The sequence below is a fragment of the Salminus brasiliensis genome, chromosome 3 (assembly GCF_030463535.1).
Source record: "Salminus brasiliensis chromosome 3, fSalBra1.hap2, whole genome shotgun sequence".
Classification (NCBI taxonomy): domain Eukaryota; kingdom Metazoa; phylum Chordata; class Actinopteri; order Characiformes; family Bryconidae; genus Salminus; species Salminus brasiliensis.
The window spans coordinates 218,238-243,434 of record NC_132880.1 but is presented as its reverse complement, the minus strand read 5'-3'; the positions used below and the strand labels follow the sequence as shown (position 1 = coordinate 243,434).

The following is a 25,197-nucleotide window of genomic DNA, read 5'->3' as shown; positions in this document are numbered from 1 at the left end:
CTGGCCTTCATGAGACCACTGAGCCTTTTTACATGTGTTTTATATCCAGGTCATATCTACTGTAACTAGAGTCTGTTGATGACTTACCAGTTTAATCAGACTCAACTCCCCCCCCCCCCAGTTTAGAGGGACTGTGGGGGTTCTGCAACATGACTGCATGGGTTCTCACTTTCCCCATCACAGCTATATTAAAATGAAGTCACCATTTAAACCATGTGGGAACTCCCTCTGCAATAATACATAATTGTTTAGAAGTCCAAACCAGTCACACCAGAATATCCATGAAGCTGACCAGAGAACAGTTTGTTAATGACTTTATTCAGTTTCCAGTAAATTCCACACATCACTGCCAGAAAGGCACTTTCTCCCCAACCACAACTGGACCCAGAGAGACTCTTCCTTCCCACTGTGGGCCTGAAACAGGAAGCAGATGGTTAGACTCAGTAACAGGTACTCCTGGATCACCATGCAGAACTTTACTACACATACCTGCAGCAGGAGGCACACGGCCCACAGCCCCAGCACCACAGCTTGTATCACAACAGCTGCAGACCCTGGAATCTTCCTCTACTGCTGTCCACCTAAGAGAGACAGTCAAACCCTGGTCAGTCACCTGATCAACTGCACCTGATCTGAACCTCCATTCTTAGGACCACTGACCTATTAGCACTGAAGGAGCAGGCCTTGTGCACAGCATCAGTGGGGGCAGAAGCAGCAGTGGCCTTCAGGAAGCAGGTGAGGTAAATCTGCAGAGAAGCAAACACCATAAGCCCACATGACTGAAACCAGCTCTGCAGAATACTGCAGTCCTCCTTACCAGGCCACTTCTCTGCTGCTCAAACACAAAGGCTTCCAGCTGAAACTGGAGCTTGTCCCCCTGAACCCGTGGCAGGAAACGAGACTCCGAGCCTGTTAGCTTAGCATCTACCAGACACCTAGCAGGAGGAACAGGTAGACAGCTGGTGACCAGGCTGGATGGGCAGACAGTCGAAGGTTGTACTAAAGTCCAGTCTCAGGCTGGATAGTCAGCACAGAGGCTTACTTACCCATAGTTCTCTATAAAGGAATATCTGGGAGTGGCGTTCACATCAGGCACAGCAGTGGCCACACAGCTATCCACAAAAACCCTCAGAGGAACATGGTTGTACTGCATCACAGAGGCTTCAATGTTGATGAAGTCACCCAGGAAATATTGGTAGGAAGGCCTCTCGAACTGCCAGTCATCTGAGGGGGAAACAATAAGGACCATTAGAGAGAGTTTGACCCCTACACCACCTCCAACGGACGTGCTACAAACCCATCATGAGCCGAAGGTAGAAGACCAGACGCTCCTCAGCAACCACAGTAGCAGCGTAAGGTATCCAAGCAGGCAGGAGGACATTGCTGCTCACGTTAAACCTCCTGTCAACAAGAAACGGTCTCAGTTCAGACTCCTGCTTCAGGAAACAGCAGCTACACCTGACAGACACCGGTCCTCACCGTGGATAGTGACACTCAATGCCAACCATAGCAGACCTCGACCGGACAACGAGCTCCAGCAGATGATTGTGGGGCATAGAGAAGGGTGAAGGTGTAGACCAGTTCATCCTCAGTCATCTGCAGAAAGACAGATGATTAAGAAGAGTTAGATCTCAGCAGACACAGAGACAGGCCAGGCCTACAAGAGCAGGCCTCCCCCCCACACACCTACAAACTCACCATTAACACACTCTTGCACATCTGCAGCTCAGACTGGAAGATGAGAACCTGAGCAGCAGAATCTTCTCCTGTTACAGCACAGCCTCCAAGATTGACATCTAGTGGGTTTATTAGCTCACCAGTTCCAAAGAAGTCCTTCCTCACGTCCACACGCACCATGTTCTCACTACACTGAACCGCTACACTAGAAGCACGAGCCGGCTGCCGCAGCTCAAACTGCACCTGTGGCTGCTTCGGCCTCTCTGGAGCATGGGGGAATTGCCAGGTCAGCTTCTTTACAGGACCCTGCATCATTTGTTTGAGCTGAACGCTCAGGGCATCTTGAGGAGAAGGGAAGAGTCCTCCAGAGACTGGACCTTGCTGTCTTCTCTGAGCTGGAGCTCCAACTGGACTACCAAACTGTGCATTACACACTCCAACCCCCAGGACCAGGAGAAGCCCAAATCCACTCTGCCTTAAAGCCATCATGGAATACTCTGAAATGCTGAGGATTGGTTCTTCTGCTGCTTGGAAACTGCTTTTATGTAGAACAGATGGAGGTGACTCCGCCCCTTTGAGGTGCTCTTAACACGGCTCTGGACCTGCTGTGAGTGAGACACAGCTGAGATCCATCATGTTCCATGCAGCTGGTTATTTGTGCTGTGAAAGCAGGAGATATTTCAGTAAATGATGATGATTTATAATGGTTTTGTCCAGTTGAACAGTCATTATCATTGCTTGATTGCTTCCATTCAACATGTGGATAAAGATCTTTTTACTAACACTGTAAAGATCAGTCTATTTGTTGTGCTTTTGAAATACAGAGGAATTAGAAAGTTTGAGCACCCTGATCAAAACCTGTTATTGTGGATAGTGAAGTGAGTGGACGATCAACTGCAAGGTTTAAAGCTAAAGATAAAACAGCATATTAAGAGAGATTAGGGTATTTGTGTTTTGTACAGTTTTATAATGAAATATGGGACGGAGCACCATGCAAAAGTTTGGGCACACCAATAAATCGGAACTTTTACCAGGATCAGATCTGGTAAAGGCTAAACTCAAAGCCTCAATAACATTAAATATAAAACTTAACATCTATATTTGCCTACAGTGTTACAAATTGACTAAACTTACTTTGAAACTGTAAAAGAAAAATCTTGCTTAAAATGAAAAATGTGCATCTAGATCTGTATTTCTTTGGGACTCAGTCAGATTTTGTAAAGCACTATATAGTCATAGTTACTCCTGGGCAAGGAGCCTTGAGAGCACCACTTTGTTAAAGTTCAAATCCATCAGGATTCCTCCAAATCCCAGACCGGTTTAACTCCTCACCCCCAGATTACCTTTAATCAGTGACTGAACACAACCAGACATGCTTTAGGCCTTTTGAAGGTAATTCACAAGTCCTCCACATAGCAGTGATAAGGGACACAGCAGGAGCTTGGGTCAGGTCTCAATCCCTCTCAGGATACAAGGATAAAGCCAATGGAGGCCTTTTACCAACTGAGAGGGCATTCATGCAGTGATCACAGCTGCAGAACCCACCTCCCATTTTACTGCTGAGCATGCTTCAGGAAAACCACTTCTACGTAATACAGACCAGTGTAGCCTCCTGCAAAAAGTGCCCCCTCCTATTCAGTCAGGAAGTGCATTAGACCTGAAAGGCCCATGTGGGGGTTTGGGGGGGGCATTGTGATACTATGTGCCAGTGTATTAAAAAAAAAATAATAATAACCCCTCAAGACCTCAAGCTGATTGGTTTACTAATAGACAGGGTAGTCAACTACTCAGACACCATAACTTGAAAGAAAGCCATTTTATTTCAGGCAAGACCAAAATCTGAACTTCAAGCTTCAATGAAGATGACTTCTTTACTGGACACCACGGACTCACTGGGAGCATCCCGGTCTGCTGCAGCAACATCTCTCTCTGAATGAAGAGAAAAAAATAATTATTAATACATTTAATCCAGAATTCAGAGACATGAAACTGAGGACTAATGAGATCTTGACCCACTTTGTTTACCACATTGTTGTTCACACGAGTCAGTTTCACTTGGATGGCACACAGCTGTACTGCAGTGGATAAACACCTGGAAGAAAAGGAAGCAGCCCTTTACGCACTCCTCAAATTCCACCTACAAACTGAAGGACTCAGCAGGATGCTTTACCGTTTCCTTCAGGGGAGCCAGAGAGGTTGGATCCACAAATGTGAACATCTTGAGGACGAACCGCTTGTAGTGGGTGGGATAGGGAAGGTCAGACGAGCCTCCCACTGGGATCAGGGTGGTCAGGTAACGATCATCCTGGTACGGACACCTAGAGAAGAACAGTATACCAACACTGCCATGCACAAAACCACCTAAACCTGTACAGGGACACGATACATTACCCATCCACCAGGAGGTCCCATTGCGGAAGGGTGTCTGGGTTCGGAGTAGAGGTTGCCCAGCAGCGTTGCAAGGTGAGGACAACATTTGGGTCAGACCGCTCCAAGAGACGCACCTCCACATATACAGGCTCCCTCAGAACCTTAGTGATGGGGTACTCCCCCTCAGAGTAGTAGGAGGTGTAGGCTACCTGTTCTGTTGAAGCACAGAATCAATGTTGCAAAGGATGAAGAAAATTTTACCTGAGCAAGTGTTAAGGCCCAAACCCCTTACCTTCTACACAGCCCTTTGCGACACACTGGCCGTTAGCTAGTCTCAGCTCTACTCTGAGGGGACCAAGAACAGCCACTGGGAGTGGAGGAGGAACAGTGTTGACTTCAACCAGCAATGCCTCAACGCTTGTTGAAGAATACCTACACTGGAAGAACAGCCTTGCAAAGGAAACACCAGGTTAGCACAACATCCTGACCAACAGCTGCTGGGTGATGCAAGGGTCACTCACTCATAGTGGCTGTCTCTCGTGATTGCACCATGGGGCCCCACACCAACTTCATAGGAGGAGGACATTTTGTTCTCATAAACCAAATAACTTCCTGTATCCTAAAGAGAAAACAGCCATTTAGTACCAAACACCAGTGCTTGGTTATTTCATCAGAACAGCAAGACTTCAGGTTCTCACCATGATCCTTGTTCCACAAGCAGTAACAGGAAATTGGAAAATGGCAAAAGCAGCATTAGAGTCAGCTGCACCACAGACCCCATCACTTCCTCCCAGTAAACTGATCGAGTCTAGACTCAGCCTGGGTAGCGTTGAATCTCTGGCCACCACCAACACAAACTGTGCATCCTTGGTGCACTGGATGGTCACTGAACACAGGGTAGAGTCGTTAGCTTAACCAGCAGATAAAGCTCACAGACAAAACCCCAAGAACCCACACCTTACCAGCCATCCCATAGTAGCACTGCTGTCCATCAAAACAGCAGTCAATCGCTTGACAGTTGTCACCGGTTATGCCAAGTTCACCACACGGAACCTTATCATGTTCTGCTACTTGGCATATCTGATAGGGTTCAGGTTGAGCCACCTGTTCAGGAGCAAATCCCCGAGGACCATACTGGTGAAGAGGAACAGGCTGAGCTTGAGTATGAAGCCTTCGTGGAAAAGCAACAGCAGCAGCAGCTGCTGTGTTCAAGAAGCTGAAACTAACCACTGCGAGGACAGCAAGAAAATGAGCCATGACTTCCATAGAGCTCACAGCAACAAGCCAGCTCCCCTGGCAGCCATCTTTTTATTCCACCCTCTATCTCTGATTAATCCCGCCCCTTCATTTGACCTCAATGATACTGCAGACCTGGCCGTTTGCCATCTATTGTGAATAATGAATTCGCCTATGGGCGTGTCTTATATATGCTTTCCCTGTCGATTGGCTGGAAAGAGAGAAAGGCTTACAGACTGCTGAACTGTTTATTTACCTGGATTTTTCTGAATGTGTAGCATATGGCTCTTTAAATATTTCTGGAAGAAGAATATTTGAGATCCAACCACAGTTTCCATCAGATCAACTTACAGCACATAAGCAGCTGGTGATGTTAGGCCTGGAGTAAATGTCTCGAACCGTTAATCTAGAGTGGTGTAGTTTATCATGGCCTTTTAAACCACATCCCAGACAGCAGATGTTCAGGCGCTCACACGTCTGTTATGGCTATGGGAAGTGTCTTATGGGCTCTCCTGTGGTCACCACACTGAAGGTTGATCAGCCGATCGTGTCAGAGGTTTGTACAGCATTTCTGTTTTGGGTGTTCTGTGTTCCTGCTAACCAGATTTGGAATAAATGCTTGACATCATTGAAAGGCAGAATGTGGGCCGGATGAAAGTTCAGGTGTTGGTCAGAATTGGACCCTACAGAGCGATTCAGCTGCTAACACATGGAATAATGGGCTAAATAAGGTGCACCAGACAGAAGAAGGATGTGACGGGTGCAAGATCAATAGAAGGTCCTCCAAAGATCCTATTAAAGATGGTTCTGTTGTTCAGGGACACATTTGAGAAACTCTCTGGTTGCTCTTGGTTCTGCTGCAGATCCTCTGTTCTGTGGTTGCTAACGCCAACAACTTCTCAATTGGTCAATCGACTGTTTTTCGTGTGAATAACTGTCCAATAGGAGCACAGGAGACGGGGATTGTCTGAAAACAGGTGGGATTACAAACCCCGTCTGTCTGTGGCTCTCGAGTGAACGCCCTTCAGTCCGTGGTGGCGCTAACTCTTTCAGAGAGGTTCTCCAGCCCTCCAAAAAGAAGAGAAGCAGATGATCCCGGACGTTCTTCGGTACCTGGCAGGTTTCTGTAGGTTTCTGCAGGACGGAGAGGAAAAGGGGCTGAGCAGTGGTCAGGAGCTGTTAGGAGCACGCGTGCCTGGCTGGTCCTGGGAGAAGAGCTGTAGACCTGGTCGTTTCTGAAGCAGGATGCAGGACAGGTAAGACCACACTGGAGCTCTGAGCTCTGAGCTCTGAGTAGATTATCCTGAAGTCCTAGCTCTATACAGTCAGTTAGTGTGATGATAATGATGATAAACTACAACGATCATTTCCTGTTTGTTTCCTTTAATGTCTGTATAATATAATACATTTCTGTTTAATATGATCAGTAATATTTCTTATTTTAATATCTTATGGCTCTGTTTCTTTTGCTATCTTAAGTCATCTTGGACTGCTAAGCATTTTGTTGTAGGCCACAAAACATGCTAGGATCAATAATAACTAGGCTTCATCTTTTAGTTTTTAGACTTCACCACTTTCTGCCTTGACTGTACTGTGCAGTGTTCAGAATTACGTAGCAATAGGGAAAGAGAACTGCTTTAGTTAGATTTGCAGTTTTCGTTTGTTTAATTCTGTATTTGTAAACTTTTTAAATCTGAAAACATCTGCTGTTAGAGGTCTGTTAGCTGCCACCCACTTTCATGCCTTTTAAGTTTTAAACATTACTTTTGTTTTTCTTTTTTCTTCTACAGCCTTTGTCCTGATGTTGCCTCAAGTTCACCACTACAAACACATCAGGAGATGGCGCCAGAGAAACACGTAAGACTGCTGAAATCAGAAGACATTAAACATGAGGACACAGAGGAGCCATATTGCATCTCACAGTGTGAGAAATGTTTTAAAGAAGAGAACGATCTCCCATCATATCCGACTCCTCTCCAACAACACCATCCATGTGTTCATACAGGAAGGTTGCAGTATGTCTGCTCAGAGTGTGGAAAGACTTTTCCTGATGAACATGCACTAAACAAACACCAGTGTGTTCATACAGAAAAGCAACACTATGTCTGCTCACACTGTGGAAGGACATTTTCTAGATACAGTAATCTCCAACATCACCACTGCACTCACACCAGAGAGAAGCCCTTCTGCTGCTCATACTGTGAGAAGACTTTTTCTAGATACAGTAACCTCCAACTCCACCAGCGCACTCACACGGGGGAGAAACCGTATGTGTGCTCAGAGTGTGGAAAGAGTTTCTCGGATAGGTGTACTCTAACCAAACACCAGCGCATTCACACCGGAGAGAAGCCGTATCAGTGCTCCGAGTGTGGGAAGAGTTTTAACCAAAAGGGCAGTCTCCATCTTCACCAAGTGGTTCACACCGGTGAGAAACCGCATCACTGTTCAGACTGTGGGAGGAATTTTTCGAGGTACAGTAATCTCCAACAGCATAAGCGCACTCACACCGGAGAGAAGCCCTACTGCTGTTCATACTGTGAGAAGAGTTTTCTGAGGTACAGTACACTTGAACAACACGAGCACACTCACACAGGCGCCAGACCGTACGTCTGCTCGGAGTGTGGGAAGGGGTTTTCTGACCGGGGGACTCTGTCCAGACACATGCGCATTCACACTGGAGAGAAGCCGTACAAGTGCTCAGAGTGCGGGAAGAGCTTTAATCAAAACAGCACCCTGCAGCTCCACCAGCGCATTCACTCAGGAGAGAAGCCCTTCGACTGCTCCCAGTGTGGGAAGAGCTTCATTGACCGATGTACTCTCAGAAAACACCAGATCATTCACACAGGAGAGAGGCCCTATTGCTGTTCGTACTGCGGAAAGAGTTTCACTAGACGCAGTAACCTCCAACAGCACCGGCGCACTCACACAGGAGAGAAGCCCTATTTCTGCCCACGCTGTGGAAGGCATTTTACGAGACACCGCAATCTCCAAACACACCACTGCGTTCACACGGGAGATTCAGAAGCTCTGGAGACTCACAGGTGTGGTAAGAAAGAGCTGGATAATTCTGCAACCGTGGTTCTGGAACCCGATCACAACGAAGACGCAGAGGGTCCACCTGTGGGCAGCAGTCCACAGCAAGTGTTGGAGGGAGAGGAGCAGTAGCCACGTTTTCATTGGTCTCTAGAGGACTGGAGCAGGACAGTTCACCCATTAAAACATCAGTGCTCAGACTCTGCCTGGAGGCGTAGAAGTGGACTAATATCAGACCCTGTGCTCTTGTTTGATTGTAGGTTTAGAGCTTTTTATTCACTAAACACGTGACATTTTACAGAGAACAGCCTTACTTTCAGCTCTTCTCTGACGTTGAACTGTGCTCATATGAAGCAGATCCTACAAATCAGACGTGCCTTCATTCAAGACGAGACAAGCCATGAAACAGGACCGCTCAATGGGACCTTAAGCAGTGTTCTGTATATCCCCTACAGTCAGCTCATGGGATTTAACAGCGCCCATGATGCTGCATTTCAGAACAGGCTATTTCACATCACTTCAAGTCAGAGGCAGAAGATCTCATTAGATTTTTTTTATAGGCTCCTAACTCATGGTTGTACCATATCTGCCAATGGGAAACAAAACGTCTACTCATCTGCTTATCTATATGTCTGTCTATATATCTAAATATATATATATATCTATTAGGTTTAATCTGTATATGAAATCATTTAAAGGAATCTCTATGTTGGGAGATTTGTTTGTTTCTGCTGCAAATTCAGTATTTAGTTCCACCATGTCCTGTGTTTTCTAGGGTAAAACTAATCGACTTCTCAGCTGTCCAATCGTAGAGCAGGAGGCGGGGTTTGCCTGAATACAGGTGGGGTTTAAATGGTGAATTCCCTTTAGTGCATGGTGGCACTAATTCCTGCAGAGTGGTTCTCCAGCAGCAGTAAAGCAGAGAAGCAGAGGAGAGAGGCAGGAGGCAGGAGGCAGGCGGCGTTGCTGTTGTAGCAGGTGGAGCAGGTGGAGCAGCAGGAGTGGGGATGCTGTAAGTAGCTCTTCAGGGCGGAAGGTTCTCGGTAGTCTTCAGTGTTTCTCTGACTCTCATATCTGCTCCACACCACACTGTAAACCCGAACCGATAGGGAGCACGGAACCGACACCGGTCCAGTGACAGATCCCGCTGTGGTCTGTCTGTCTGTCTGTCTGATGATACCGTATTCAGTATACAGTATTTATTAAAACACACAGTGTCTGATGACGGAGCTCAGATCAGACCTTCCATCACAACAGACCAGACAGACAGCAGCGGAACACTGGCTGCGTCCCAAACCCACACTACCGCCCTAACTAGTGCTGACCAGCAGCGCAGCGCCGGTGCAGTGGATGCGGCGAGGTTGGGCTTTGTTTTGCTTTGCTGCCACATGAAAGTGGAAAAACCCCGTAAGTGTTTAGTGTTTTTGTCAACCATATCGATTAGGATCAATCAGTTTGATCTTTCTCTTCAGCTCGGTAGTCCGGCTCTCATTGGTTAACGCGTTTCACGCATGTCTGCGTTCAGCCTGCCACGTCACTAGCGCCACCATCTTGAAACGGGCAACCGGACCCTGCCGGACTGAGCTGTGTACCGTTTAGGAAAGGTCCTGTCCAGAGAGGTGCTGTTTAAAGAGCCTATTACATTCAGGAGGGTGGTGAAGCACAGGACACAGTCAGTCACTTTATCCACCTCGCAGGATGTCCTGATACATTTATATATTTATATATTTATTTATATATAAGTTATAATCTTACTGTGTTTTGGAAGATTTTACATGCTGTACATTGCCTGTGCACGAAGCCTTGAAGTGATTCACTCATTGATTGGTTTGCTGGAGAGCTGCATAATTCAGTATATGCACAATAGCATCATCATGTGGGCATGTGTAATCACAGGAATGCATTTAATAATTCAATTTTTTTATGAAATATTTAATATTTATTTAATTCTCCTATCATGGATACATTGTATACATTATTAATATTGTGTCATGTTGGATCATTCACTTCTTGTGCCTTCTGGTGAAAATGTTTTATAATATTGTATTATATAATGCAGAGGAATAACAATGTCTATTTGTTTCCAATATCAGGCAGCCCTAGTTTGACAGTTTCTACCACTAGAGGAAAAATGAATTTGTGAAAATAAAAACTCTACTTGGCTGTGATGATGTTGTATAATACATTTGAATAAGCTCTACTTTTGGATAAATTGGTGTATTTACAAATACAGCCAGTAATTATTTTCAGGATTTTGACAGTTAATGTAAATAATAATAATAATTCAAAAAATCTACAGCATGCAGAAATGTCTAATAATGATTACCCTGTATGTGGCTTAAACAGTAATGATTTGAAATGTTTGGATGAGTCAATAAGTGTGATTGTTCGGGCATTTAGTTGAAGATTATCTTGAAGTTGGACTAGTATTTGGACCTGTATTTTGTTCTTTTTTTTTTTTTTTACCAGGCATCCTCCTTCTCATGTTCATTCAACTTTACCTTCACAAACACATCAGAACATGCCACCAGAGGAACATGTCAGACTGCTAAAACCAGAAGAGATTAAACATGAGAATGTGGAGGGTTCTTTCTGTTGCCCAGAGTGCGGGAAGAGTTTCAAACAAGAGAGTCATCTCAAATCACACCAGAGCACTCATGCAGGAGGGAAGCTGTATCAGTGCTCAGACTGTGAGAAGAGTTTTACTGGTATAAACGCTCTCACAAAACACCGGCGCACTCACACAGGAGACACGGCGTATCTCTGCTCAGAGTGTGGGAAGAGTTTTAGTGAGAATGGTGCTCTGAAGAAACACCAGATTATTCACACAGGAGAGAAGCCTTACTGCTGTTCAGACTGTGGGAGGGGTTTCACTAGATATAGTACTCTCCAGCTACACCAGCGCACGCACACAGGAGAGAAGCCGTATCAGTGCTCAGAGTGTGAGAAGAGTTTTCGGCAGCAGAGTAATCTCCTAGTCCACCAACGTATTCACACAGGAGAGAAGCCGTATCACTGCTTAGAGTGTGGGAAGAGATTTTACCGACTGGATGTTCTCCAGCAGCACCAGCGAGTTCACACGGGAGAGAAGCCGTTTCAGTGCTCAGAGTGCGGGAAGAGTTTTTGTCAGCAGAATTATCTCCAAGTTCACCAGCGCACTCACACAGGAGAGAAGCCCTACTGCTGTCCACACTGTAAAAAGAGTTTTACTAGATACCGTAATCTCCAAGAACACCAGCGCACTCACACCGGAGAGCGGCCGTATTTCTGCACAGAATGTGGAAAGAGCTTTGCTCGGCGAACCACTCTCCTAGTCCACCAGCGCATCCACACAGGAGCCAAACCGTACCAGTGTTCAGAATGCGGGAAGATCTATAGGTATTCAAAAGGTTTAAAAATGCACAAGTGCACTAAGCGAATAGATGTTTTATCTGGAACTATTGTTTTTGAACCTGATGACAGTGAAGTAGAAGATCATGCTCTCATCAGCAGTCCACACCTCAGTGCTTCCGCAGTATTGGAGACGCAGAAACAGGAGCTGAACTACTGAATGTAAGACATACTGCCCAAATGTTCACTTTTTGAAACTATCACAGAAGCAGCCGTTGTCCAGATGTTCCAATTGGCTATAAGATTAGCACTTTGTCAATTTATTTTTACACAATTGAAAAAAAACGAAACAGTTGATGCAGTGTCTCATTTCCTTGAATGCAATGATCAGTGATGCAACTTTGGGTCATGGAGTGTTTCAGATCTTTCAACATTAAAACATGTTCACATAGCTTTATTTCTCATCACACACCAGCTTGTGTACATGTAGCACTCACAGTCTGTGGGACACTATCGTCAACATCGTCACAAAGAAAGCCCAGCAATGGAGGTACTTCTTTGTGTTCAACCAGCATCAGGAGTTGCTGGATAAGCTCTACAGTCATCAGTACTTGGAGGTCTCAGTGGTAGCCATCCCATTTTGGCCAACACCTGTTTCAGGTACTTTGGGTAAATGCAGATTAAAACACCTGGAATGCAGGAACATTTCTTCCCCCATGCTGTTAAAACTCAACGCAGTCGGCGTTGGTGGACACTGTATTTGTACTTACTATTGATTTCTCTGTTTTTTACTTTCTGCATGCTTGAATGTCCGTCAGGAACGGATGTGTGTGGAAGTCAGTGTTGGGGAATGGATGCCTGTTGTCTGTGTATTGTGAACCAATGTGTAACCAAAGACAGCTTCCTTGTATCTGGAAACTTACTTGGTCAATAAAGCCGGGTTCTGAATCTGCAGTGTTGAAGAGCTTCATTACGTTTGTCTTCAACAACTAAGCTCTTCTTTCATGACTTTTTTCAGTAAGGTTGAGGCCAATCGGTGGGAGCGTTTCTAGACTACTTATACTGGAGCAGACAGAAGTCAAAGGGGCACAGCTGTACCCCATCTGTTTGTCTAATGATATTACTAGTTCATAATAATACTAATATGGTGTTAATCAATGTTAGTAATAATAGTCATAATAGTTATATTAGTAATATTAATCACACACATGCAGCATAAAGAACATGTGAAACTGTGATTTTGTCTTTGCATCATCAGTTCATGTCAGCTATTTAACACCGGCTTTAAAATCAGTAGTTTACTGGTAAATGAGTGATGTCACGATGCTCATTTTACGAGCTTGTGTTATCAGTGCCTCTTTACCAGCTAGCATAAATAAAGCCTCTGCTGATTTAATGAATGCCTTTGCTTCACTGGTCTGATGGGTACGGTTGGGAGGTTATACATGGCCTTAACTGAAACATACGGCTATGAGCTATCGTTAGCTTGTCTGACTTTCTTCTAATTATGTCAGAATATCTGCTCATCACTCTGCTCACGCTCTGGTAAGATGCTGGGGCACTGTGGGAAATCTAACCTCCAGGATAAAACTGCAGTGATTCTAGTGGGCCACAGCGTCTCTTCACTGAGCCCGGACCCCTGTAAACTGGGCTGTCATGGTTTTTTAGGGTGTAGTTCTGTTGGGCTGGTTATCTGTGTGACACACAGCTGCTGTTTTGGGTCCGGGTTCTGAAGACCTCGCACTGCTTGATGATGAACTGAAGCTTTTCTGAATGAAGGTGATGGCTGAGAAGGATCCACTGAGATCCCTACGGGAGGTCACTACAGGAGGGTGAACGACTTCTCCATTGGCCAATCGGTAGGTTTCTAGAATAAAGTATTGTCCAATCGGAGAGGGGGCGGGGCTTGTCTGTAGAAAGGTTGGGGCAGAAGAACTCCGCTGGTTCCAGTGTGAAACCCCTTCAGTCCGCGGTGGCGCTAGTCCTCGGCCTGGTTCTCCAGCTCCACAGCAGAGAAGAAGGGGATACAGGGCGCAGTTGGATCTGCAGGACGGGGAGCAGGGCTGATCGTCTGCAGGTAGGAGCTGCTCAGCGCGGCGTGTTACACCTGAGCCCGAGGTCCGCCGCCCTGTCTGCCTCTCTGGGTTCTGGGTTCTGGGTGTTCGTTGTGAGGTTGGCTGAAGTTGTTCTTCAGGCTGGAACAGATCAGTTTCAGTATGAGAAGGAGAGGAATAACGGCTCGTAGTTTGATCTGTGACCCGTTACGGGTCCCCCCGGTTCTGCACGGTACTGGAGGGGAACCCTGCTGGTGTTACATTCCCTAAATCTCGCAGTGAAACGGACAGGTGAAGCAGGTGATGGTCACATGATGGTCATTACTGTGTGTAAACACCCCCCAGAGAGCGGCCAGTCAGTGGACAGAGGTTCAATCAACGCTAGACTGATTTCATTTAATCGATGTTACAATCGAATGTTGATCCATCATCACTTTTATAGCCTGAATTCATTAATATTGAAACGAGAGAGAAAGTTCAACAAAACATCTACAGAACATCAGCTGACCTTAGTCATCTTTAAACAGTAAAAAAGAACAGGTACTGCAGTAAATATGGGAAATCAGCCCTGATAAATGGAGTGAGGGTTATTCTGTAAAAAAGCAGAACACAGAAACAGCAGTAAACTTCAGCTCAGTAAAACAGAAATATATTTATGCATTAGAAAGTATATGCATAAATTAATACATATATTTATTTTCACAACCCCCCCCCCAAATAATAATTTGGTAATTTTGGTAATTTAGTCATTTGAATGAAGCTCTGAACTACTGTTTGAAAAGTAGTTAAAAGTAGTTAAAGTAGTAGAAGTTACTTTATGGTGCTAAATGTGAATCTTCAGAATTAAAGCCATACATGACCCCATCCACCCTTCCTTCAGTACGGCGCAGTCGTCCTGTCCCCTATGCAGAAAAGCATGCATCATGGTGGGGACGGTGTTCCCGGGGATGTACTCATCCTTCTTCTTTCTCAGAACACGGCGAGTGGAGTTTACACCAAAAAGCTCTATTTTGGTGTCATCTGACCACATGAGCTTTTCCCATGCCTCCTCTGGATCATCTAGATGGTCATTGCCTGCTGTCCTGTATCCCATCCCAGCCTTGAGCAGGTCTCTCATTTTCTCCCTGGTGTCCTTAGACAGCTCTTTGGTCTGGGCCATGGTGGAGAGGTTGGAGTGATTGATTGAGTGTGTGGACAGGTGTCTTTTATACAGGTAACGAGTTCAAACAGGTGCAGTAAATACAGGTAGTAAGTGCAGAATAGGAATCAGAATAATCTTAGAGCTGATTCCTCTGTATGCTATAAATCCAAAGAAATGAGTATATTATATGATAGACAGGTGGAGGAGACCTACTAGTAAAATATTCAGCATTGCAGTTAATAACTAACTGATAGCTGTCTTTCAGTGATCCATACAAAGCCTTATTAAGAGCTTAATAGTGCCCCCTTGTGGAGACATGTGTGTCTGCTAAACATACGAGTGCGTGTTTTTATGTGAAACGTTCTTCTAATGAAGAGAGGCTGTACTTTATGTATTGTAATGAAGTCACTGAAACTCAACTACTCTGTTTTTATGTTAATTTGTCAGCAAAAATTGCCCAATTAAGCTTTATCCTTGTCTCTAAGACAATCAGGTACATCTTTTCCCTCTTTATGATTCCCTAGTAATTCCTAGTTTATTTTTATTTAGTTTAATACTACTTTTTCTAAATTTGGTTTACTGACATGTTTTTGCATTTGCAATTATTATTGAATTCTATTATATATTTTGCTTTTCTTCAGATATTCTACTTCTCTTCAAATCAACCTCCATAAACATATCAGGAGATGGCACCAGACGAACATGTCAGACTACTGAAGTCTGAGAACATCAAACATGAGGATATAGAGGAGCCACTTTGCCACACAGAGATTGGGAAGAGTTTTAAACAAGAGAATGATCTAAAAATACCCCAAATCTCTCACACCGAAGAGAGGCCATATCACTGTTCAGTGTGTGAGAAGAGTTTCACTAAGAAAAGTAGCTTGACGAAACATCTGCGCATTCACACCGGAGAGAAGCCATATGTCTGCTCAGAGTGTGGAAAGACTTTTAGGCAGAATGGTTCTCTGTCAGTGCATCAACGCATTCACACAGGAGAGAAGCCGTTTCACTGCTCAGGCTGTGAGAAGAGCTTCAGGCATTCGAAAACCTTCAAGATGCACAAGTGTGCCACAAGGGAAAATGGTGCATCTATAGATGTGGTTCTCGAACCTGATTGCAGTGAAGAAGCAGAACATCCTGCTCTGATCAGCAGTCCACACTTCTGCGCTTCTACATTTGTAAGGTAAATTCCCTCTTAATAAAGTTTACTTTAGACTGTGAATAATGTAATGTCACTTTGTAGATTAAGGATATGCACAGGTAATCAGTTACTCGATTCACAGTTGTTGGGCGCTAGTACTTAAATACTGAAGTTTCTATTTGGGTATTTGTTACATTTAATGGAAAGCTTTAGTTTTAGATGACATCAGAAGAGGTGGCCTCGTTTCATAACATTTTGTCCTTGAGAATTTTTCACCCATTTAACACCAATCTTGCACATTCCTCAAGCTGTATGTTAAATTTGTCCAAAGTTCTATGATTAACTGGATAAGCGATATATTCTTTATGATGGGAGTCCTCAATTAATTCTGTCATACATTTGTTGCATTTTTGTGTTGATTTTTAATTTTGAGTTTGTTTTTTTACAGAAATTCTGCTTCTCCCAGCTTTGCAGCAATTTTGCCATCTCATATACATCAGGAGGAGACCAGCGAACCAGAGGAACACATCAGACTGCTGAATTCAGAAGGGTTTCAACATGGTCACCACATCAAACCACATCAGCACACTCCAATAGGACAGAAACCGTATCCGTGCTCAGAGTGTGAAAAGACTTTTTCTGACAAACGTGCTCTAAAAAGACACCAGCGCATTCACACAGGAGAGAAGCTGTATTGCTGTACGTACTGTGGAAAGAGGTGTACCACACATGGTCAACTCCAGCAACACCGGCGCTCTCACACGGGGGAGACGCCTTATGTCTGCACAGAGTGTGGGAAGAGTTTCAGTGAGAGAAGCACACTAACGAAACACCAACGCATTCACACCGGAGAGAAGCCCTTCGTTTGCTCAGAGTGTGGAAAGGGATTTCGCCAAAGCGGTATGCTCTTAGTCCACAAACGCATTCACACTGGAGAGAAACCGTATCAGTGTTCAGACTGTGAGAAGAGTTTTCGAGAAAGTGGTCATCTTAAAAAACACCAAATTGTTCACACTGGAGAAAAGCCATATTGCTGTTCATACTGTGGAAAGAGCTTCACTACAAAACGCTGCCTTCAGTTACACCAAAGGACTCACACAGGTCAGAATATGTATCACTGCTTAGTCTGTGGAAAGAGTTTTAATCAGCAGTGTAATCTCCAAGTACACCAGCGCATTCACACCGGAGAGAAGCCGTATCAGTGCTCCGAATGCGGGAAGTGTTTTTTCGTGCGAAGTCATCTCCACCAACACCAGCGAATCCACACAGGAGAGAAGCCGTTCAGCTGCTCAGACTGTGGGAAGACCTTTTCCTTTCACAGCAATCTCCAACAACACCGGCGAGTTCACACAGGAGAGAAGCCGTATCGGTGCTCAGACTGTGGGAGGGTCTTTAGATACTTGAAAGGTCTGAAGAAACACAAGTGTGCTAACAAGGAGCGGGAGCATTCTGATTTGGAATCTCCACTCAAGTCTATGTACCCTGTATAGTGCACTTCGAAGGGAAGTATTGGGGTTATTGGAATGTACCCTTATTCAATCTTACATTGGCTAGGGGCACTTCACAGGAAGTCTAAAGTGTTTTTTAGTTTTACATGTAGTTTCAGTGTTCAAGTCACAGGTTAAAAAAATGAAATCCTCCTATGTTCTGTGTTAGTGAATGGTCAAATTTGAGGTATGATTTAATGCAGCAAGAACACCACACTAAAGGACTATTAGGCTATTGGATATACTATTTAGTAACCAACCCAGTTAACAAAAGCCCAACGTTAGAGAGAGGGTAATATAATTACTATGGAAACACATAGTAAAAGGCTAATCAGCACAGTAGCAGGTTCACTCAAACTAAAGCAAAGTAACCCCCTAGAACAATAACCAGTTCTGAAGGATTTGAGACTACAGATCTGGCCTAGACTGACATTTTAGCACAGATAGGAGTAGTAGACTCTGATGTTCTGAAGATTTGTGGGACAATTGGGATCAATAAATCTTACTTAAAAGACTGGTTTCCCAAAAAGAAACGTAATCTAATTTGCCACAGGATGCTGTTCTTTTTTATGTAATATGTTTTTTGCTAACATATGATCACATTGCAGTTGTAATCATCAGTTTATAAATATGCTTATTTTTTGGAGCCTGTCCTGTTTAAACCTCAGATATTTTGTTTGGTTTGCTCTTGGTTTTTGAAAGGAGTGGTGAAGATCAAGATCTTGGTCAGATCCAAAGAGCTCTCTGAGCTCTCCTTCAGAAAGAACAGCTAGACCAAGACCAGGACCTCTGGAACAGTGTGCTTTAAACAAATGAATGTAAAGTTATAAGGACACGGGAACAGAGGACATGTTTGCTGTAATCAGACACAGCATTTCAGCAGAAACACAGATCAACTGTGAAGAATGAGGTGGAGATGTCTGGTGTTGGGGCAGCTTTTCTGCAGTAGGACCTGGCAAGATCTTCAGCATAGTATCCATGAGGAATTCTTTGTTGTTGCTGAGAGGGCTTGAGACCATCTTTCCAAAAACTGAAGCTGAGATGAAGGTGGAGAATGAAACACGAGATTGACCCAAACTACTACAGTAAATCCACCAAGGAATGGCTGACAGAAAGAAAGGGGAAGTTCTGGAATGGCCAAAGTCTCAATGTTCATCCTATGGAGATGCTGCGGGATGAATGACTTACAACTCCTCAAAGCTAAAAGAATTCTTCAAGGAGGTCTGGGAATTGGCATCTTTTTCATTTTTTGTTAATTGAGCAATACATATTTTCATTGATGTTTTGCATATTTTTTGCACATTGATGTTTTGCTTTATTTTTAGGTGTAGTTTAATGAAGATCAAATGTTGATATGTCCATATTTCTTAATAAAGAACTAAATATTTAATGGGGTGTCTTGATTTTTTTACGTGACTGGGACGACCATATTATCCATAGTTCTGTAGCGGGAAGATCATCAGATATTCAGATATTTTAAAGGTTTGAAGAAACACAAGTGTGCTAACAATGAAGGGGTCATTCTGTAACTAAGAACTGGCTGAGTTGTTCTTGAGCTATAGGAATGAGGAAATCTAGAATAGAACTGCCAGGAACTCTGCTGAGCTTAAGAGATCTTTAACCTGATTGCAGTGAATGCACAGAGGGGTCAGCTTGGTTCAGCACTCCATGCCTCCATTAGGGTTAGAGTGAGAGAAATAGGTGTGGGACCCCTGAATGTGGGGAACAGTCCCAGCCCTGTTGATGTTCTCCACTCTGTTTCACTGGTCATTAGAGAAATGGTCCAATAGACCTTTTCTTTTCCAAACATGGAATGTGAAAGCCAACACGCAAGCTGCTGAGCAGTTCTGAAGACTGGGTAGTGAATGTCCGTTTGATAGTAGTGAGTGTGATTCGTTTGGACAGGTGTGAACACAGTAATCACACTGGGATGTAAACCAAAACAACCCCACCCTCGAGACCCTTAAGAAGAGGGTGTCCTGGTCCTCTCCAAAGCGAACCCTGAAACAGTTTGTTTGTGGTGACCTTGATCAGTCACAGGCCTTTAGTACCGTCCTACTAAAATTGTGATAAACATTAAATATTGAGACATTTTGAACCTTATATTTTTATTTATCTGCTCAACAGAATTATTCACATCACACCAGACCCATTTCTTAGAAAATAATAATAGGATATAAAAATGTTTATAATGAATACAAGCCAATACAAGAAAAAAAATTGGGTTAGATTTTCTCTAAATCATAACACGCATGCGCACAGTATCACTGCTCGCCACAACACCGGCCCACATGGGCGTGTTCGCTGGCATCGCCGAGCAGGAGGCGGGGCTTGACGGAAAACAGGTGGGTTTAGAACTAACGCCAGTGGTTCCAGTGAGCAGCCCGTCAGGCCGTGGTGGCGCTCCTTCCTCCAGTGTGGTTCTCCAACCCTGGAAAAGTGGAGAAGCAGAAGACCCCGGACGTGCGGCTCAGACTCGGCTCTGCGGCTGGAGGGAGAGGGGCTGCGGGTGCGGGTGCGGGTGCGGGTGCGGCTGCGGGTGCGGGTGCGGGTGTGAGTAGGAGCAGGAGCTGACCTCACTGTTTGCATTATGCGTCTGATCAGCTTTCAGCAGAAGGGCTGATGCTGTAGGATATTTAAGGACATTCCTTGGTGTTGTGTGCTGGCTTTACAGGTTATTCACATTACACTATAGTCCTTCTGTTAAACATGATGTACATATGAATTACAGCTGACAGATACTTTAAGTTGCACCCATTGCTGACACAGATGTGCAAATGCACACACAGCTTGTCTAGTATCTGTAGAGAAGAAGTACTGCCAATAGAATAGGACTCTCTGGAGCAGATCAACATCATGACCCTATTGGCTCCATGCTGCCTAATACCAGGCGTGGGCTAGAGGGGTATAAAGCCCCCCAGCATTGAGGAGCTGTGGAGCAGTGGAAGAGCTGTGTTCTCTGGAGTGATGGTGGAGGAGCTCCATCCAGTACTTTTGGGATGATTTGGGGAGTTGGGGATTAGGTGGGGTGGTGATCATCATCCAACATCCTGGCCTTTTGTCACTGACTTCAATCAAATCTTCACAGCAGTGCTCCTCCACAATATAGTAGAAAGCCTTTCCTGGACTCCTGGAATAATTATAATAATAATTGTATTTATGTAGCAGTATTTATACACATAACACAACTCAAAGTGCTTCACAACATAATATGATACAAACAGTGATAAAGAATGAAACCCCAAGATAAAGATTAAACAGCATAAATGCTTGTAAAATTAGAGACAGTTACTCCAACAAAAGCAGGATAGACTCTTTTTAACACACTTGATATAGAACGAAACAGTAAATGATCAGGTGTCCCAATACTTTTGTCAATATAGTAAATATTATTTGTATTTCACTCACTGTTTCTTCTTCAGAAATGAATAACAGCTTGTTGCCCACCTCCATCCACTCAGCTTTACTGTCACAAACCCAACAGGAGATGCCACCAGAGGAACATGTCAGACTTCTAAAATCAGAAGACATTAAACATGAGGAAACAGAGAAACCATGTTGTGGCTCTGAGAGTGGAAAGAATATTAAGCCTGGGAATCATCTGAGATTACACCAGAGCACTCAGGAGTGTGGGAAGAGCTTCAGGTATTCAGAGAGTTGCGCTGGGATGGAGGACGGCTATTCTACATCTGATCACAGTGAAGAAGCAGAAGATCCTGCTCTGATCAGCAGCCTGCCCATCTGTCCTCCTGCTTTTGGAAGGTAAGATGTTCTTCACTTGATACTTTGTACATCCACAATGATTGCTATCACAAAAATCATCACAATCAGAAATTGTGTTCACATATTTTTCCCTTTCTCCTCCAGACATTTTCCTTCTTCTGAGGTTCACTCAGATTTACCACCACAAATGCATCAGGATGAACACACTAGAATGCTGAACTCAGAAGAGATTAAACAAGAGAATGTAGAGGATCCATACTGTTGCTCGCAGTGTGGGAAAGGTTTTAAACAAGAGAATCATCTCAAGTCACACCAGCGCACTCATGCCGAGGAGAAGTCCTATCAGTGCTCAGACTGTGAGAAGAATTTCAGTAATCAGAGTAGTCTCCAGAGACACCAGCGCATTCACACAGGAGAGAAGCCATATCAGTGCTCAGAGTGTGGGAAGAGTTTCAGTGTCGGTTATAATCTCAAAAAACACCAGGTGATTCACACCGGAGAGAAGCCCTATTGCTGTTCATACTGTGGAAAGAGTTTCACTAGAGATAGCACTCTCCAGCTGCACCAGCGCATTCACACTGGAGAGAGACCGTATAACTGCTTAGAGTGCGGGAAGAGCTTCCGCCAGCAGAGCAATCTCCTAGTCCACCAGCGCATTCACACAGGAGAGAAGCCGTATCACTGCTCGGAGTGTGGGAAGAGTTTCAATCGACTGGACGTTCTCCAGCAACACCAGAAACTTCACACAGGAGTGAAGCAGTATCAGTGCTCAGACTGTGGAAAGAGTTTTTATCAGCAGAACAATCTCCAAGTTCACCAGCGCACTCACACAGGTGAGAAGCCCTACTGCTGCTCATACTGTGAGAAGAGTTTTGCTAGACACAGTAACCTCCAAGAACACCAGCGCACTCATTCAGGGGAGAAGCCGTACAACTGCTCAGAGTGTGGGAAGAGCTTTCGTCAGCAGAGTAATCTTCTAGTCCACCAGCGCATTCACACTGGAGAGAAACCGTACAGCTGCTGTGAGTGCAAAAAGACTTTTAATCGACTGGATGTTCTCCATCAACATCAGCGAGTTCACACAGGAGAGAAGCCGTATCAGTGCTCAGAGTGCGGGAAGAGCTTCTGTCAACAGAGTACTCTCCAAGTTCACCAGCGTATTCACACAGGAGAGAAGCCGTATCACTGCTCAGAGTGTGGGGAGATCTTCAGATATTCAAAAAATTTAAAGATGCACAAGTGCAGGAAGAGTGAGGATAAACCAAATGTAACTATGGTTTTCAAGCCTGATTTTAAGATGTAGAGGATCCCACTCCCCACAGTCCACTACTTCACTCTCCCACAGTGTTGGAGGGAGAGAAACTGGAGCTGGGCTGTTGAATGGAGAACTTTTTCGACATTTGTTTACATAGTTTCCATTGTTTTCATTGGCCATCAGAGAAACAGGGAAATATGCTGTAAAAACCAAGAGGCTTTAGCCGAGTTTCCATTCAAACGTTTCACTAATGTTAACTTTTGCTGGAAAACATGAATGCAGAATGATTCCATACAGTTCTGGAAGAGCAGTGCAGAGCCGTTTGTCAGACCAGCGTTCAGTGTTTCAGAATGTGAAAAGCAGCCTTTCAGAAGCTGTGAGTGATGATCGGACCGTCCATAGAACTGTAGAGTCGTTTCTCAAGGCACAAGCTAACTGCTAAAAAAAAATCATGTGACTTACGTCTCATCATTGATTATTCTAAACAAAAAACCTTTTCCGTCACTCTTTTTCACATTTTTTCACACTTCTACTGTTGAAATATTATTTTAAAAAAAATCAAAACAGAAAAACCTGTTGGATAAAAAACTGCTTATAAACGACTGCACAGCTGTAGCACTGGAGACCCACCAGCAGACTGTAGCCTTTCTCCTGAGAAGACAGAGTAGGTATTGCTGGCTGTTGCACCTGTGTTCCAGGTTGATAGCGGTCTTCACCTACTTGGAGTGGGTAAAGGTTTGTGATTTTGTATTTGCATGATATAAACCCAAAACTGTGATGACTAAAACAGCTGTCATAACATGCAATGTCACTTCACCCCAAAAACTTACCAAGAACCAAATTAACAAAAGCAGCTTATAGGACAGCTGACACCTACTGGAATACACCCTTATAAGCTTATGTAGGTTCATGACTGGTGTCATAAACAGTCAGTGTAGGTTCATGTCCAGGTCCATGTATCATGTATCCTGATGAACTCTACACTGTGCATTCTGATAATTTATTTGCATTTAATAAAAAAGATGACCACATGACCTCAGCCTTCTCATAATGTCAGAGTCCTATGAACCCAGTCATGTCTGTGTGGGACCTGTATCAGGTTTCATGTTGGCTCCACATGTGGATGCTCACCAGGGTCAGTGATGGGACCAGGAGGGGTTGAACATGGGCGCACTGTGTTGTACACTGCACCTAGGGTCTAGATGGGACTCGTGAGATTAAGGTGGACTATAATGATGGGGCCATTTAGGAAGCCCAACTGGATCCCAGTAACAACATATGTACAAACCCTGAGACAACTGAGACCCACCCAGCCCACGTTCCACCCATGAGAACCCCACATGAGCATGTTGGCTGGGTTCCCTCTTGGACGGGAACTGTTGAAGATTGAACGTACCCTCATTCAGTCCTGCGTTGTTTACAGACTTGTGGCCGCTGGGTTCACTGTTTGAACTTCACTGATATAAAATGTGTGATTGTATGATTGCGTAAAGTTGCAGTAGAATAAAATATCTCATGTTATTGATCATACATGAGACACACTGTTTTATTAAGCAAGCATCTTCTAACAGCTCCCTCCAACATGATCATGCATCGTATCACAAAGTAAAGTTCTTCTCAAATTGGTGTCATGAACATATCAATGAGTTCTCCAGTGTTCTTCGGTGTTCTCCAGTCTTCTCCAGTGTTCTCCAGTGTTCTCCAGTGTTCTTCTGTGTTCTCCAGTCTTCTCCAGTGTTCTCCAGTGTTCTCCAGTCTTCTCCAGTGTTCTCCAGTGTTCTTCGGTGTTCTCCAGTCTTCTTCATTCTTCTTCAGTCTGTAATTCTGACTAGTAAAAGCCATAGTTTTAGATATTATTATTATTATTACTAGTGAAAACTTTAGTAATAATATATGTATATATGTAATGTAGAGATGTATGATATAATGAAGAGATAAATGATATAGAAATCTACAACAGCATATATCCTAAACACATTTACAATTTACAATTACACCTAGTCAAAATGCTGAATTATTATTTTGTACTGGTCAGAATGTACATGTGGAGCTGGACAGTTTACTAGTCATTGTGATCTTTACAGTCTACAGTTACAGTTTCTGCTGTACATGATTGGAAATGTGTCTGGAGCTTTATTAGTAAATGTGTAAGTGGAGCTGGGGGGGGGGGGGGGGGGGTTAAACTGTAAGGCTATGGTGACAGACTGACAGTAAGGATGTGTGGTTCTGGTTCTAAAGTGACCCGGAACGGTTCTGTAGATGTGATATAATGATCTGAGCTCTGAAATGAGAGTGGCTGCTGGTGGACACTGCTCCACACAGCTCCTGAGATTAAGGGTTGCAGTAGTAGAACCGAGCCGCTGCTGGTACCGCCGGTGTGGTTTTGGGCCGGAGGCGGGCTGCTGCTCGTTTGAACGTCTGTTGGACTTGGGTGGGAAAAGCGCAACGGCCCAGACGGTGGCGCTAGTTCCGGGACTGCGGCTCTCGGATCCCAGCACAGCGGAGAAGCAGGCGTGCTGGCACCATGCCGAGCGGGCTGGAGAAGGTGGAGGAACAAAGGCGGCGCTGAGATGAGCGTGGAGGTCTTCAGCTCCTCTCCTGCTCTCCTTCTGTGAGTCTCAGGGTTCTGCAGGAGCGGGCGGGGGGTGTTCTGGTTTTAGACCCGCTGTTAGAACAGCAGCTCCAGACCAGCACGGGACCAGACCCGGTCCAGCTGAGCGCGCTATTGTTGTCCTTGCGCGCGAGGG

At 44.5% G+C, this 25,197-nt stretch overlaps 3 protein-coding genes and 1 pseudogene across 5 annotated transcripts; 2 read left to right on the top strand and 2 right to left on the bottom strand.

Moving 5' to 3' along the window:
• Positions 1-343: 343 nt before the first annotated feature.
• On the bottom strand, positions 344-2,166 carry LOC140551008 (zona pellucida sperm-binding protein 3-like; annotated as a pseudogene).
• Positions 2,167-3,523: 1,357 nt separating this feature from the next.
• LOC140551007 (zona pellucida sperm-binding protein 4-like) lies at positions 3,524-5,304 on the bottom strand. Its single transcript, XM_072674378.1, has 8 exons — positions 5,010-5,304; positions 4,746-4,933; positions 4,569-4,666; positions 4,340-4,497; positions 4,069-4,261; positions 3,848-3,995; positions 3,694-3,769; positions 3,524-3,606 (listed from the first exon to the last, which is right to left on the bottom strand). The coding sequence occupies exons 1-8, from the start codon at positions 5,302-5,304 to the stop codon at positions 3,524-3,526; spliced, it is 1,239 nt and encodes a 412-aa protein (XP_072530479.1).
• Positions 5,305-6,328: 1,024 nt separating this feature from the next.
• LOC140551006 (uncharacterized) lies at positions 6,329-12,594 on the top strand. Its single transcript, XM_072674377.1, has 4 exons — positions 6,329-6,539; positions 7,074-8,447; positions 9,236-9,328; positions 10,786-12,594. Exons 1-4 carry the CDS (start codon positions 6,529-6,531, stop codon positions 11,864-11,866), a joined length of 2,559 nt encoding a protein of 852 aa, XP_072530478.1. The 5' UTR covers positions 6,329-6,528; the 3' UTR covers positions 11,867-12,594.
• Positions 12,595-13,635: 1,041 nt separating this feature from the next.
• LOC140551578 (uncharacterized) lies at positions 13,636-23,942 on the top strand. Of its 3 annotated transcripts, XM_072675054.1 has the most exons (4): positions 13,636-13,723; positions 15,483-16,027; positions 16,434-17,392; positions 21,477-23,942. In XM_072675054.1, exons 2-4 carry the CDS (start codon positions 15,528-15,530, stop codon positions 22,496-22,498), a joined length of 2,481 nt encoding a protein of 826 aa, XP_072531155.1. In that variant the 5' UTR covers positions 13,636-13,723; positions 15,483-15,527; the 3' UTR covers positions 22,499-23,942. The 3 variants fall into 3 exon arrangements, with proteins under 3 accessions (XP_072531155.1, XP_072531154.1, XP_072531153.1); XM_072675053.1 differs by lacking the exons at positions 13,636-13,723; positions 15,483-16,027; positions 16,434-17,392 and adding exons at positions 20,004-20,146; positions 20,895-21,234 and having other exon boundaries at positions 21,340-23,942; XM_072675052.1 differs by lacking the exons at positions 13,636-13,723; positions 15,483-16,027; positions 16,434-17,392 and adding an exon at positions 20,004-21,234 and having other exon boundaries at positions 21,340-23,942.
• The last annotated feature ends 1,255 nt before the right edge of the window (positions 23,943-25,197 follow it).